Source organism: Globicephala melas, chromosome 1, assembly GCF_963455315.2.
Source record: "Globicephala melas chromosome 1, mGloMel1.2, whole genome shotgun sequence".
In the NCBI taxonomy this organism is placed as follows: domain Eukaryota; kingdom Metazoa; phylum Chordata; class Mammalia; order Artiodactyla; family Delphinidae; genus Globicephala; species Globicephala melas.
The window spans coordinates 165,906,153-165,922,319 of NC_083314.1; the positions used below are offsets into that span (position 1 = coordinate 165,906,153).

The 16,167-nt window shown below is 41.7% G+C and overlaps 1 protein-coding gene, 1 non-coding gene and 1 pseudogene across 3 annotated transcripts; 1 reads left to right on the plus strand and 2 right to left on the minus strand.

Annotated features, from left to right (window-relative positions):
- Positions 1-861: 861 nt before the first annotated feature.
- Positions 862-1,447, minus strand: LOC115866960 (protein TEX261 pseudogene; annotated as a pseudogene).
- Positions 1,448-6,742: 5,295 nt separating this feature from the next.
- LOC115867322 (small nucleolar RNA SNORA40) lies at positions 6,743-6,868 on the plus strand. The gene has a single exon (XR_004045060.1). It is a non-coding gene; the product is annotated as a small nucleolar RNA SNORA40 (small nucleolar RNA).
- Positions 6,869-8,353: 1,485 nt separating this feature from the next.
- Positions 8,354-15,289, minus strand: MED18 (mediator complex subunit 18). Of its 2 annotated transcripts, none has more exons than XM_030872467.3 (3): positions 15,093-15,289; positions 14,033-14,174; positions 8,354-9,265 (listed from the first exon to the last, which is right to left on the minus strand). In XM_030872467.3, the coding sequence occupies exons 2-3, from the start codon at positions 14,103-14,105 to the stop codon at positions 8,712-8,714; spliced, it is 627 nt and encodes a 208-aa protein (XP_030728327.1). In that variant the 5' UTR covers positions 14,106-14,174; positions 15,093-15,289; the 3' UTR covers positions 8,354-8,711. The 2 variants fall into 2 exon arrangements, with proteins under 2 accessions (XP_030728327.1, XP_030728335.1); XM_030872475.3 differs by having other exon boundaries at positions 14,775-15,289.
- Between the last annotated feature and the right edge of the window lie 878 nt (positions 15,290-16,167).

The following is a 16,167-nucleotide window of genomic DNA, read 5'->3' on the forward strand; positions in this document are numbered from 1 at the left end:
ACAGGGTGAAAAAGTCCAGGTACCCATTACTCCCCTACGAAAGCAATGATCTCTTACTGGTTTTTTTTTTTTTTAACTATTATTACTTTTCAGTTACATAAGAAATATACATTCATCATTTAAAAAAAAAAAAAGACAGGCAGAAACAATAAAAAGTACAGCTTATTTCCAACACCAAACAAAGACCATTACATTTTGAAGTACTTACCCTCACACCATTTTCTCTATAGAACATGTTTTATAAAAAATAGCACACCAGGGAATTCCCTGGTGGTCCAGTGGTTAGGACTCCATGCTTCCACTGCAGGGGACACAGTTTCTTTCTTTTCTTTTTTTTTTTTTTCAGGGTATTAAGGCAAACAGGGTCACCTAGAATCTATTCAAACGGGAATCAGCACTTGGACAGAAATCACAGTTCAACAGCAAAAACTTTCTCTTGCAAGGGTTAAGCCACGGCCCCTCCCCACTGCCATCTGCCCATAGCAATTATCCCTGTCTGCTCTCCAGCTTCACAGCCCCTGCCCTGCCTGCCCTGGCTGAGCCAGAACTCCTGACCCATCACAAGAGGGGGCGGGAGGGCCACAGGAGCTCAGCTTCTGCACACCCAGGTGGACCATGGCCTCCTGGCTAAGCAGGCACCACATCCTCCCTGGCGCCCTCTGAGGTCTCAGCCTCTGGCAGCATCAGATCTGAGCCAAGCTGAGCCTCCTGAGGACGGTGGGGATGGGGGCTTCTGGGGGAGTCGAGGGAAGGAGGGCCAGGGCTGGGGAAAGGTGCCTTCCAGCTCCCGGCCCCCACCTAGTGCAGAGGCCCAGAGGCCTGACTCTCCTGATCTTGCCCCGGTATCCCCTCCGCAGAAGGTCAGTATATCTTCTGCTGACTGGCCCCTTTGATGAAGGAGAATGAAGGAGAAGACAACCAGGATCCCTAAGCGTTTGCCCCACTTGCCTTTGGTGAAGTGATTGGAGACCACATCATCTCCAGGCTGCATGGTGGCTGGCAGGACGTTCTCCCCAGCCGACGGTGACACAAAGAACGCAAACGGGATTATCCACAGACAGAAAGTGAAATAGGCCAGGACCTCTGAGAAAGGATAATATTCCTCTGCAAAAAACTGAAACGCTAGGTAATGATTCACCACCAGTAGCCCACAGGACAGGATGAAGTTAGGCGAGGTGAGCATGATGAAGGGGAAGGTCTGGAGGAGGCCAAAGTAGACCAGGTAGACCAGGAAGAGGCCTACGCCAATCATGTAGGTGGAGAAACGCTCAAAAACATAGAGGCCAATCAGCACAGCTGTGGAGAACCAGACCCTATATTCTACGATCCTGCTGGTGGCCACCGTGTATTCTTCTAGCAATTCTGCCAGGTAATAGAGTCCGGCTGCAATGGCCAGCGTGATGAAGGCCACCTGGCTGAAGAGCGACAGTCAGCTCAGCACATACATGAACCACGTGGCACCATCGCCCGGGCCGCCCGCCCCCCGACAGCCGGGATGGGCCTGCGCGCTCCGGCTCCGGTGACACGGAGCCGCAGCCTTCCCTTGCCCGGGACACAGTTTCGATACCCAGTTGGGGAACTAAGATCCTGCAAGGTGTGGGGGAAAAATTATATATATATATGGCATACCATACACGTTGTTTTTAAACTTTTTTTTCCCCCACATAATAATTATAGCTCATGTCTACATAATGTTTACTATGGGTCAGGTACAATTCCAAGTAGTTTTTTTTTTTTTGCGGTACGCAGGCCTCTCACTGTTGTGGCCTCTCCCGTTGTGGAGCACAGGCTCGGGACGCGCAGGCTCAGCGGCCATGGCTCACGGTCCCAGCCGCTCCGTGGCATGTGGGATCCTCCCAGACTGGGGCACGAACCCGTGTCCCCTGCATCTGCAGGCGGACTCTCAACCACTGCACCACCAGGGAAGCCCCCAAGTAGTTTTACATGTAATAATTCATTTAGTCCTCATGATAATTCTATAAGGAAGGCAATATTAGTACTCCCATTTAATGATGAGACTGAAGCAGAGAAGTAATTTGCCTAAGGTCACAAAGTCAATAAGTTAACGAACTGGCACATTTTTCCATGTTGCTAAATTCATTTTCCACACATTTTCTTTTTTTTTAAATGGCTGCACGATATCCATGCAGCCATTTTGTGGATGAAGTATCATTTAATTATTCCACTTCCTTTTATGAGACATCTAGATTATTTCCATTTTTTGATTTATACACATCACTAACATGGTGATGTAGTATAAGATGCCTTATACTATACCTTTGTGCACAATCCTTAATTATTTCCTTAGGCTAACTGCCCTCAAGAACAGTTGCATTGATTTTTCTTTCCTCCAAAGGGGTGTTCCTTTCTTTATGTTCTCCATGACCTTAAATGTAAATTTTATCACTTTTGCCTACAGCAACATTTTCTAATTCATTTTACCAGTTCTGAGAAATAAATCCAAGCACTAAAGGATGAGTGATTTCTCTAGAGTAAAAGAGTCAGGGTCTAAAATCTACCCCCTTTCCATGCTCTCCTGCTTTTTACAGATGCTGAACCTCATGGCTTATACACTAACTCATGGCAGAGGAATGAGGAGTGTTAACCTGGGACAAACCAGCTAATGCAGGCAAGATTCTTATGGTCTACAAGTCAGCATTCACTAATTCACTCACTCATTCATTCAATAAATATTTGAAAGGTTAGTATATGAGTACTACTAAGCAGGGGTTACGGGGTACACAGAAAAAAATATTTAGAACAAGGCTAAATAAAACATTTAGCACATAACCTGGCACACAATAATTGCTCAATAAATCAGTATTTATGTCAGGCACTCTGCTAAATGCCAAGTAAGTGTATTATCCCCTTTAATCTCTACAACAACATCCAGGAACTGTTGTGGTTTTTTTTTTAATCATCCCCATTTTTCAGATAAGAAGACTGAGGCCTAGAGAGATTTACCCAGCTTGAGCAACATACTTGTGGTGTTCAGATTTGAACTGAAGACTCCAGAGTCTGTGCTCTTAGCCATTATACTATATTACAAAACACAATTTCTCCCCTTAAGAAGCATATAGCCTTATTAATAATACTAAAATTGAAAACAGCTATCAAGTGTTAAGCACTTATGTGCCAAGCACTGTGCTAGGCCTTTATGCATATTGATCATTTAATTCATATGACAACTCTATGAAATACTCTTGTAATTATGCTTGTTTTATAGATGAGAAAATAGATATTCTGAGAGTTTAAATAACTTGCCCAATATACAAATAGCTCTTAAATAGTAGCACTAGAAGCCAAGATATACAAAGAATTACTGTATAGGGAACATGATGAAATGTAAAACAAGTGATGCTACTTAGCTACCATCAAATTTCAGAAGTCACAGGAAAGAGACTTTGTGACCTTCTTGTGTTCCAGGAATGATCACACAAGGATAGAAAGGGAAAATCCTGGCGGTTTGTCAGGCCCTGTGTTGAAAGCCTTCACAAAGGTCTGTTCATTATATCCTCTTTGTGAATGTATTATTATTATTCTAAATTTGACAGACGAGGAAATGGATTCTCTGGAAGGTGCTGCATATGTCCAAGGTCACATAGCTAGTAAATGGCATAGCTAGGACTGGAACCTATTTGTCTCTCAAATCTGAGCCCTTAAGCACTGTGTTACATGCTTTCCATTATTTGATCTTGCTTTTTGGTTGTGTAGGTGTCACATAGCCAGAGATGAGTGGAAAAGGCAAAAGTGAAAGGGTATTAAGGAAGATAATACATAAGCAAGAGTATTGAGTTACATCCAAGAAAAAGGAAGCAGACCTTCTTGTTCAGTGCTAAAGATTCATTTGTTTTGGGAAGGAGCCCTTTGTTTGCATACCTTTCGTGACTACACAAACTGCATAAATGTCTGTTTCTGCCATTATAATGGGAACTATTAAAGACAGGGACTGTATCTTAGCCTGTGCTGTAACCCAGTGTCTAGCATAATGCTTAGCTTGTAGTTCCAGCAGAGAGGTTGGAAAAATAGGGAGTAGTCACATTGCATAGATCTCTGGATGGCAATTAAGGTAGTCCACGGAGCAAATACCCTAAACAAAATAATAGGTGCTCAAATCCAACAGGGCATTTAAAGGATAAAATCATGATGCATAGGAGTTATCCCAGGAGTACTAGGGTGGCCCAACAGCAGAAAATCTCTCAATATAACTCACCACATTGATGGACCAAAGGGTAAGAGTTATGATTTTTTTCATACTTAGAGAAACTTGATGCAGTAGCATTAAGGTCAGGACTAAGTCGTTGGTGCCCATTATTAGTGTTAGCTAGAGTCTCGGAGAGTCTGGCCAATTCTTTTAGATGAGAAAAAGTGAAAGATGTATGTACTCTTTTGCTTGCCATTCTTGCCAATGATATGATAGTCTATATGGAAAACACAATATAATCAACAGGCAAACTATCAGAACTATAAAAGAGTTATTGTCAAGTTTGCAAGAATAGAAATCATCTTACAAAATTCAATAGTGTTCTTCTCTATTAGGAATAACCACCTTAAAAATGTAATAAAAAATATAACACAATCTACAGTAGCAACTAAAGTCTATAGCAAATATCTGCAAACTCTTTCTGTAAAGAGCAAACAGTAAATAGTTTCTGTTTGGCAGGTCATGTGGTCTCTGTCGCAGCCATTCAACTCTGTCACTGTTGAACAAAAGCAGCCATAGACAGTGTTAAATGAATGAATGTGGATGTTCCAATAAAATTTTATTTACAAAACCAGAGCACAGGCTGACATGCCCAGGTGTAGTTTGCCAACTCCTGGTCTATAGTAATTGGCCTAAAAACTGTGGACTGAAGAAAAACGCACGACCTAAAAGTTGCAAGTTAAGTTTTATTCGGGACCTGAGGACTAGAGCCTGGGAGACAGCCTCTCAGATAGCTCTGAGGAACTACTCCAAAGAGGTAAGGGAGGAGCCAGGATATATAGGAGAGTTTTTGCTGAAAAACCATGTAGACGAACATCAAAAGATTACTGCTAATCACAGAAGACAAACATCTCAAGTTAGTAATTTTAGAGCTTTTCTACATATGGGAAGGTGCAAGATTCTGGGCTCACGGAAATTTTTCCTTAGATGTGCAGCTTAACTCTCTAGGGCCAGTATCCAGAGCACAGAATATTTCCTATTTTCCTCTATCCTGAATTCTCCTCAGGGTGCACTGTTGTGGGTGTGGGGAGGTGGCTGTAGTGCCTGATGCCTTGATGGCAGGCAACATTTATTGTTTACTGGAATGGCAGGCGAACTTCCCTTACCACAAAGCAATGCCTAAGAAGTTTATCAAAGAAAAAAAACTAAACTCCATTCAGGGACATTAGAAGGGCTGAATAAATGTCATAATTCAAATAACTTCAGGAGTGTAAAGATTTTATTCATTTGTTTAACAAATATTCAGAGTGGCCACCATACGCCAGGCATTGTTCTGGGTACTAGGGGTGCAGCAGAGAACAAAACAGGGCACCTATCCTCACGAATCTTACATCTTTAGCAGAGAAGCAGAGATTAAATAATCTAAAGTTGGATAGTAATAAATGCTATGAAAAAGATTAAATAAGAGAAAGAAAGAGTGATGAGGAGTGAGGGTGCTACTTAATTTAGGATGGTCAGGGAAGGCCTTCCTGATGTTTCAGCAAAGACCTGAAAGAGGTGAAGGAAGCCTGCCCCATTGAATTCTGGTGAGGGAGTGTTCCATGCAAAGATGTCAGTTCTCCCCCAAATTAATCTATATGTGTTCAATGAAATTCCAATAAAAATTCCAGTAGTAATGTTGAGAAACTAAAACCCACTCTAAAATGAATATGAAAGAATAAAGGTCTATGAAAGCTAAGTCTATTTTCAGAGGGAAATAAAAGTAGGGAGACCTGCCCTACTGGTAGAACTGGCTCTACCACGAAGCCACAGTAATAAAAATATTGTGTTGCTGGCACTGAAACAAAGAAAAGGATCAATGGAATAGAATGGAGAGCTTATAAATAAAGTATATACATGGGAACTTAATATGTGATAAAGGTGGCATCACAAAACACTGGAAAGATTGTTTTTCTGACAGTTATATAAAAACAAATTCACTGTATAGAGAAAAAAGCTGAATTTTTACTTGAAACTATGTTAAAAGTGGACTCCAGATGGATTAAAGACATAAATGTGAAAGTTAAAACTATAAAGCTAATATTAGAAAATACAGGAAAATCTGTTACCCAGGTGTAAATAAAGACTTCCTAAACAAGACTCCAAATTCTAAGGTCAAAATTTAGGACATCTGCTTAATTAATGACATCACAAAGTTAACACAAAGGTTGCAGACTGGGAGAAGGTATTTGCAATGTTTAAAACAAACACGGAATAATGTCTAGAATATACACACAATTCCTACAAACTAAGAAGAGAGGAAATCAAATTTTAAAAAAGTAGGCAAAGGATATAAATAGGCACTGGGAGAAAGTATTTGCAGTGTTTAAAACAAATAAAAGAAGGTCTAGAATATACAAAGAATTCCTACAAATCAACAAGACAGGAAATCAAATAGGAAAATAAGCAAAGGATATATAAATACCTTAGTTTCACATACTAAGCATACAAAAAAACAAAAAAGAAAAAAAAGGCTCAAATTTAATTATAATCAGAGAAATGCAAATCAAGACAGCCAAGAGCTGCCACTTTACTTCCACCAGACTGGCAAAAATTAATAGCACTTATGTTTGTTTTTGTTAATCTGTAGACAAAGACTTATAGATGGGTGCAAAAATAAATCCTCTTTTGCAACCTAGAACTCATTGTTCAGTATGAGTTTTGATACAGATAAGAAGGAACATGGTACCTGAAACAGATTCAAGTGGTGGGGGTATTGATAAACACAAAGGTTGCTTCCAGGACTATAGAATTGATAATTTAAAAGCTTAAGATATGTGGGAAATTATCAGCTATGCTGATTTAGTACTCTCATGTTGACATGAAACAAAGATGACTTCCTTTTTTAGGTTTTTATCTTGAGAACATAGTGTCTGGACTTTAAAAAGGTATTGGCATATCCCAACAATCTGTACTGTTCTAAGCTATGATAGCTTAGGAGTGAATATGATTTGAACTTAATGCATGTTTAGAGGGTGTCTAAAATTCAGAAGCAGGCAGATCCATTTCCTCTGACCCTAAACATGGTCCAAAAGTAAATTGCTTGAGGAAATTGGATCCCAAAGATCACAGGTGGGGAATTTTGAAGTATGTCCATATTCCATTGGAGATCAAAGAAGCCCAACTAAAAGAATGGGAGACTGACTGACTGACATGACAACTGTGGACTGAGGAAAAATTCTTTTTGAAAGGGCTATCTTGAAGAGTATGACTCAGACACTGGAGGAACTAAGGTGATCAGCAGTGGAAGGAATCAGAACGTGTGAAATTCCTTAAAAATTTATTGACTTAAATAATTTGCCATATATAAAAACATAAAAAAAGAAAAAGAAAACTGGAAAAAATGAGAAAGATGCTAACACCGAAGATTGGTGGTTATGAGTTCTTGTGTACTGGTGATAGGAATTAGCACAGCCATTCTGAAAAGTAACCTGGCCATTTTTGGCAAATTGAGCACGCCCAATTGCATAGTTCAGAGGAATATTCACGTCAGTATACAAACTTGCTTATTTTTGCTTTTTTTTTTTGCCACTGTGCAGCATGGCATGCGGGATCCTTAGTTCTCTGACCAGGGATCGAACCCATGCCCCCTGCAGTGGAAGCGTGGAGTCTTAACCACTGGACTGCCAGGGAAGTCCCTATTTTTGCATTTTTAATAGTAATCGAGAGTTGAAGGCAATCTAGAGTTCTATCATCAAGAGTGAATGAGTAAAACATGGTGGATGAACAGTGGTTATATACCTGGAGCTAGGCCGCTGGAGTTGAAATTCAGGCTCCACCACTTACAATAGAAGTAAAAATTTGAGTAATCTGCGCCTCATTCCTCTTTTTTTTTTTTGAGATACGCGGGCCTCTCACTGTTGTGGCCTCTCCCGTTGCGGAGCACAGGCTCCGGACACGCAGGCTCAGCGGCCATGGCTCACGGGCACAGCTGCTCCGCGGCATGTGGGATCTTCCCGGACCGGGGCACGAACCCGTGTCCCCTGCATCGGCAGGCGGACTCTCAACCACTGCGCCACCAGGGAAGCCCATGTGCTACTTTTATGAAAGGTAAACTATCACCTCTATCAAAATTAAAACAAAAAACTGTCATATTTTTGCTCCAGTTGATGAGTCTATCCCAAAGTAGCAGGGTAATGGGGTAAAGAATCAGAATGATAGACATTTCTCTTTATAGCCTTTATTACTGCACAATACAAACTCAGTCTCTGTTTTACAAACCTTACACACAAATGGCAAAACAATTAAAAGATTTTTATTCCCCAAAGCTATTTTATTCCAGTTTTCCCTCTTTATGCAGAGGGATTATCTAGATTCTCCATGTCATCCTTAGCCTTTAATTTAGAAAGGCTGTCACAAAAGTGAACTGGCCATATGAGGAAAACAGTGCAAAGAACCAACTAAGTTCTCATTGTCCTCCTTCCTGAGGGAAGAATGCCTGGCTAGCAGTGGTGAAATAGGGCAATTATAACATCTTCTTTTTTTGTAACAGCTGAGGACAAGCCCCAGTGGTGGACAGACTGCCTTGTCACATGAGCCTTTTGGGGTCTATTTTCTCTAGGTGAACCAGAGGTTTCAGCTGCTCTGCAAAGTTCCTCATGTCATCAGACACCACATCCTGCCCAGCTGGTGCAACAACACTTAGTTCCACAAGGTAGGAGAGTGACAAGGCCTCAGTGTTGTCTGTGTTCCCTGGTGTCAAGATGCGGAAGATCTTGTACACCACGATCTTCATGATGCCCTTACGGAACAGGTGTCCCCTGGCAACAAACTCATGGTCCATGCGGAAACCCATTTCCATCAGGAAGTCAGTAAGGTTCTCAGATGTTGCAATGTCCACGCAGTTACGCACCAGGGCATGGCGGTTCTTGTCTCCCATTTCTGGCTGTCCCAGGTAGCGCAGATGCCAGGGTGCCCCTGCCCTATCCATAGAGCGTCGAGCCCTTAGAACAAACGGACTGGCCTGCTGGCCCTTAAGGAGGAATACCATCTCATGGTCAAGGAAAGTCTCCGGTTCCATGTTGTCACACAAACCACGAAGGCGGTGGATGAGGCTTTCCAAGCTGTGATCTAAAACACTTCCTGAAGAAGGAAAAAAGTACCATTGAGTCCCATCTTTCATTCTGGGTAATGGAAATAGCAAAAGATTGAAAAAACTTACATGAAAAATCAGAACAGTTTAGTGCAGTGTTTTGTAAAGCACAGGCCCAATATGAGATGTTAGAGGGGTTATACTGCCAAGATATTATATAACAAGTTAATCCCTTTTCAATTTTTTGCATTGTCTTATTTGGTACTAGAATAGTTAGGCCTTCTCTAACAATGCTAACCTCCAGTGGGCTTTGGACCTTAAGAGGCAACAGTATCTACTTAGAAAAATAATACTGTTTTGTCATTTATTTTAAAAATTATCTTCTAGTCTCAGAAAACAAAAGTTTTCCATTGATAGAAAAAATATAACATTTCCTTTTTATGTAATATATTTAAGTAAAAGAGAATGAACTGCTTCAGAGAAATACACTGTCCTCTGTTCTCATCTTATTCTTCCTCCTGGCAGCATTTTACATGGTTGTTACATTATACCTATTTTGAAATCTATTCTTCCCTTGGCCTCTGGGACACAAATCTCTCTTGGTTCTTCACCTAATTCACTGACCATTCCTTTTAAGTCATCTCTGCTGGGTCTTCATCTTCCCAAAATATTGGAGGATCCTAGGACTCAATCCTGGTCTTTGTCTCTATCAAAAATCTCTTCCTCCCTCAGTGACCTCATTCAGCCCTATGGGTTTTTTTTGTTTGTTTTTTGGGGTTTTTTTTGCGATACGCGGGCCTCTCACTGTTGTGGCCTCTCCCGTTGCGGAGCACAGGCTCCGGACGCGCAGGCTCAGCGGCCATGGCTCACGGGCCCAGCTGCTCCGCGGCATGTGGGATCTTCCCGGACCGGGGCACGAACCCGTGTCCCCTGCATCGGCAGGCGGATTCTCAACCACTGCGCCACCAGGGAAGCCCAGCCCTATGGTTTTAAGTATCATTTATGCTCTGAGGACTACCATATTTATATCTCATGAACTACAGACTCATACATCCAACTGTCTACCTAACTTCTCCACTTGGATGCCTAAGACATCTTCATCTTAACATGTTCAATATCAACCTGTTGATTTTTCCTCCACAATCTTACTCCTCCTGCAGTTTTCCCCACCATAGTAAATGGCAACTCTCTGCTTCCAGCTGCCCAACCAAAAACCACATAATCAGCTTTGACTCCTTTCTTTCTCTCACATCCTACATCCGCTCTGCATTTTTTAAATATATGCAGAATCCAGTTTACTCAATCATTTCCACCTAGTCCAAGTCTCCATCATTTCTTGCTTGGTCTTTGCAGTACCCTGCTTCTATCCTTGCTTTTTTCTTCTCTCCTCCATACAACAGCCAGTTGGTTTTTAGGACATAAGGCAGATAATGACACTTCTCTGCTCAGAACCCTCCAATGGCTTCCCATGTCACTCAGAATAAATCCGAAATTCTTTACCACGGTCTACAAGGCCCTATAAATTGTGATCTCTGCTACCTGATGTTAATTATTTCCTTCTACTATCTCCCAGATCACTCTCTCCAACCACAGTGATTTTCCTGCTGTTTCCTAAAAATGCCAAGTGTCTGACAATGTATTTCTCTTCAGAGACCCTTCCCTTAGTCCCTACGCTTAGAATGTTCTTCTCTCAGACACCTGCATATCTCACCCCATCACTTTGTTCAGATCTTTGCTCAAATGTCACTTTATCAGAGATCACTTTTCTCATTGCCCTAAATAAAATAGCATTATCTCCTTTCAATCTCTTTCCACTTCCCTGCTTTACTTTTTAGCATTAGCACCTCAATTTTTTAGTCATATTTCAATATATCAATTATGTATTGACTTTTTAACATATTTCTTCCTCTACTGCTGATACTTACTCCAATGCTAGGAATATATTCATTTATTGACTAAATCTGTTAAAGTAAATAAAAATATACTACTGTAACTATGGTAAATATTGACAGTGGGACTCAAATGACTACATTTTTGGAAATGGGTAGTGTTGGAGGGAAAGCAACAGCTCAGGTCCCTGTGATCATAGGACAGATGATGACGGGAGCAAGGAATGGGTCCTACATTGGATACGTTGTGTCCTACATTCAGGACAGTGTCAGACATGTGTTTTTTCATACTTCAAACATTTAAGGAGCTTTGTAAGTGCTGGTTCCTTCAACATATACTTACTGAATACTGTGCCAGGCATCATGCTAGGAAGTAGGGGGTCCAGCCCTCACAGAGATTACAGTTTAGTGGGGGAAACAAAAAATGAATAAGTAAACAATTAAACAGAAATACAGGGAAATAAAAGGGAGATGGGAGACAGGAACTGATTGGGGGGGGAGAAGAGGAGACCTCTCTGAGGGCTTGGAGTAGTCAGAGAAGGTCGGTCAAAGGGAAGGACAACTGAGCTGAGGACTAAGGGATAAAAATAAAATGGCTATTTGAAGGGCTGGAACAAAGTATAAGGGCAGAGGAAGCAATGCAAAGACCCAGGAAAGGGCCTGGGGAATTCAAAGAAATGAAGGGATATCAGTGTGGCTGAAGTGTGGTAAGCAAGATGGAAGATGATAATGAACTGAGGATTTGGGATGGGCCAAAGCACACAGGTCTTATGTACAGCTCATGCTAAAGGCTGTATTCTATTCTAAGGCCATTGGGAAGCCATTAGCTCCACATTTTATTCTCCACACAACAGGGAAAGAGATGACTGGATTTACATTTTAAAAAGATCATTCCAGGAAAACTGGTATAGACTCTTCAACAAGACGTGGTCATGGGAAAAAAAGTGGGAATGAGGGGAGACTGGTCCAAGTTAAAAGAGGCTTAAGAGACACAGTTATCAAATGTAATGCATGAAACATGATTATATCCTGGATTCAAAACACATTTTGAGGGCAAGATAGGGGGAAACTTTTGAATATGGACTAGATATTAGATGATATTAAAAATACATTATTAATTTTTTAGATAATAATGATGGTATTGGGGTTATGAAGGAAAATACCCTTGTTTTTTATTTTTTAGAGATGCATACTGAAAATGTTTTGGGGTAAAATGTTATATCTGAAACTGTCGATTTTTTAAAAAAATTTTTTGGCTGCAAGGCATGTGGGAGCTTAGTTCCCCAACCAGGGGTCAAACCCGCACCCCCTGAAGTGCAAGCGCGGAATCTTAACCACCGGACTGCCAGGGAAGTCCCTGAAACTGTCTTTAAAAACAGCAAAAGAAAAAAGAGAAAGCAAATATGGCAAAATGACAGAAACTGAAAGCTGCATGACAGAAATGGAGTGTTCATTATATTAGTCTCCACTTTCTTTATGTGTTTTTTTTTTTTTTTTTTTGCGGTATGCGGGCCTCCCACTGTATGGCCCCTCCCGTTGCGGAGCACAGGCTCCGGACGCGCAGGCTCAGAGGCCATGGTTCACAGGCCCAGCCACTCCGCGGCACGCGGGATCTTCCCGGACCGGGGCACGAACCCGTGTCCCCTGCATCGGCAGGCAGACTCTCAACCACTGCGCCACCAGGGAAGCCCCCACTTTCTTTATGTTTGAATATTTTTAATACTAAAACAATTTTTTAAAAAAGACTACTAGCTGTTGTGTGAGAAGAGAAAGACGATCAAAAGTGGAAGCAATGAAAAAAAAAAGTGGAAGCAATGTAATAAGTACAGGGTTACTAAAATAGTTCAGGCAAAGGATGATAAACCAGGGTGTGGTACTGCAGGTTGAGAAAAGACTTATTTAATACATATTTTGGAAGTAAAATGAATAGGATTAGAAATGGACTACATGTGGGGGTAAAGTAAAAAATGGACATTGACCCCTGAATACATGGCTCAAGCAACTGGTGAATGACAGTGGCACTTACTGAGATGGGAAAGCCTGAAGGAGGTGCAGCCTGAGGAGTGAAAATTAACAACCCTATTTTGTTCACAGTAAGTTACTAAATGGATGATCTGAATTAAAGTCTAAACTCTTGCACTAAACATTGTATGACGTCCTGAAAATCATTACCCCCTCTGGGTCTTGAGTTTTCTCATCTGGGAAAGTTACTTCACTTCTATTTCCTGATCTATAAAATGGAGCTAGTTAACAGTATCATAGAATTACCATATGATCCATTAATCTCACTTCTGGGTATTTATCTGAGAGAATTCGAAGCAGGATCTTGAAGAGATATTTGCACACCCATGTTCACTGAGCATTATCCACGATAACCAAGAGGTGGAAGCAACCCAAATGTCTGACAGATGAATGGATAAAGAAAATGTGGTACATATATACAATAGAACATTATTCAGCCTTTAAAAGGAGATCCTGTCACATGCTACAATATGGGTTAACATCGAGGACATTATACTAAGTGAAATCAGCCAGTGATAAAACGACAAATACTGTAATGATTCCACTCATACGAGGTTATCTAAAGTAGTCAAAATTAGAAACAGAAAGTAGAAAGGTTGTTGCCAAGGGCTGCAGGGAGGGGAAAGGAGGAATTAGTGTTTAACGGGAATAGAATTTCAATTCTGCAAGATGAAAAAGTTCTAGAGATCGGCTATACAACAATGTGAAATACTTAACACTACTGAACTGTATGCTTAAAAATGTTTAATATGGTAAATTTAATGTTATGTATTTGTGACCATAATTAAGGGTTAACTGAAAAAAAAAAAGGTGCCAGAAATTATGCAGGCTGCCTTTGTAGAAGAGCTTCTCATCTCCGCGGAAGCTGAACAGAAAAGAGGAAAACAAGCTCCCTGGTTCACTCACCCTGCAGCAGGTACTCCATCATGTTAATGGTGCCCCCGGTGACAGGCATCATGGTGACTGGAGGTGCCTCCATGTTACCTGTTTAAGTTGAAAACGACAGAACTGGACTCGGAGTCCCCCGTCAAGTAAACACAGGATACACCTGGAGAAGAGTTATACTTGTTAATACATCAGAGAGGTGGAAAGACACCAGATCTGCTTGGGTCATTGGCTTTGACATGAAAAGATTCATTCATCCATCCATTCAAAACTTTTTGAGTAACTGCTATAGGCCAGTTTCAGGAACTGATGATACAGAAATACACAAAGGAGGCCTGATCATGGAGTTACAGCATAATCTTTTAGTCTCCAGGTCTAAAATCTCTAACCGTTTTCTGTGCAATAACTAAGTCTCTCACCCTGGAACTCAATGTCTTCCTTCTAAAACGGGGCCAACGATATTTAACCCCCAAGGCTTTGTTGCTCAGACGACAAAACGGACCTGCAATAATAGACGGATTGAAAGGTGACTTAAAGAATCTTGTCTACCCCTCAATTTATAGATGAGGATATTGAGACTTGGGGAGGAGCCCAAGGACACACAGTAGGTCGGTGGCAGAACCTAGACCAGACTAAAATCTATGCGTTCCACCTCTCTGAATCAAACGCCTTTTAAAGCTAGCCAAGCGGAAGTTCTTTTAATTGATGGTTTTGGTCCTCTTAAGCCAGCGTCAACGCGTGCCCACTTACACCAAAAACACACCTCAGGGCTTCCCTGGTAGCGCAGTGGTTGGGGGTCCGCCTGCCAATGCGGTGGACGCGGGTTCGATCCCTGGTCCGGGGTGGGGTCCCGCATGCCGCGGAGCAACTGGGCCCGTTTGCCGCGGCTGCTAAGCCTGCGCTCTGTAGCCTACAATCCACGGCTGCTGAGCCCGTGTGCCACAACTGCTGGGGCCCGAGCGCTTGGAGCCCGTGCTCTGCAAGGAGGGGCCACCGCAGTTAGAAGCCTGCGCATTGCGACGGAGAGAAGCAATGAGGACCCAGCGCAGCCAAAAATAAATAAGTTAAAAAACACACACACCTCAGCGCGCGTTCTAGCCTCTTCTCGCAAAGCGAGGAATTGTATCCACCAGAGCACCTCTGAGCTTTTTAGCGACAATTAGCCCCCAGCCCTAAACTTGAAGACCCTGGGAGAGGGTTAGACTTCCCTCTCCTCTTCTCACTTCCGGCAAAAACGTTTCGTTGCTCAAACCTCTAACACCACCACTCCGCGACGTAAGGGTGCCGAGAGGGCATAAAAAACCCCTCTGCTGTCCGGCAAGCAGAAGCGCATGCGCAAACTGCGATGCTTCGGAGAAGCTGGCGGCTTGCTTTCGAACGTTCGTCTGGGAGTTACAGGGAACCTTGACGTCATAGGCCGTCCTCCAGGAAAATATTTATTTTTTTCTGGTGTGACGACCTGGAGATGTCCAGGAAATCTCTTGAACTGACAGGGGGAAAAGAGAGCTTGGGGATGAGAGCTGCAGAAAAAGAGAAGAGATTGTTGTAAAACAAAACTTCTTTTGATTGGGTACGTGAAGATAAAAAGGAAAGACACCTTTTGCTGCTTAGCAAACTGTTCTGAACAATTGGGGAGCTCAGTAATACATTTAGTATTTGTTCACTGTTCTGTGTTTATTTTACCTCAATTTAAAAATATTGGGAGGTAAGTAAATTCAATGAATATTTATTGAACCCTGCTTATGTTCAAGCATATAAAATGCAGGCAAAGAGTGAGCTAGAGTGAGGTGATTGAGGCACTCTCCTGGAGGGAAAAAATTTAACGGGGCACCAAAAAACTCAGTAACAAATAAAAAAATTTTAATGCAATATTTTACAAATTTAATGCAAAAAAAATCCTTTATGAACAAAGTATCAGAAATTTAAAGTTGATATTCATAACAGCCCTATGACCCGAGTATAATTACGGTAATTTTATAGATGGCGAAACTTAGGCAACAAAATGTAAAATAACACCAGAGGGAGTTGAGAGGCTGGGATACAAATTTAAGCCGCTGACTTCAGAACCCATGCTCTTAATTTCTACACTATACAGCCCCTTCTCACTCCAGTTCCCCTGCTGTAACCCACAATATCTCCCACTCATTCACATTTTT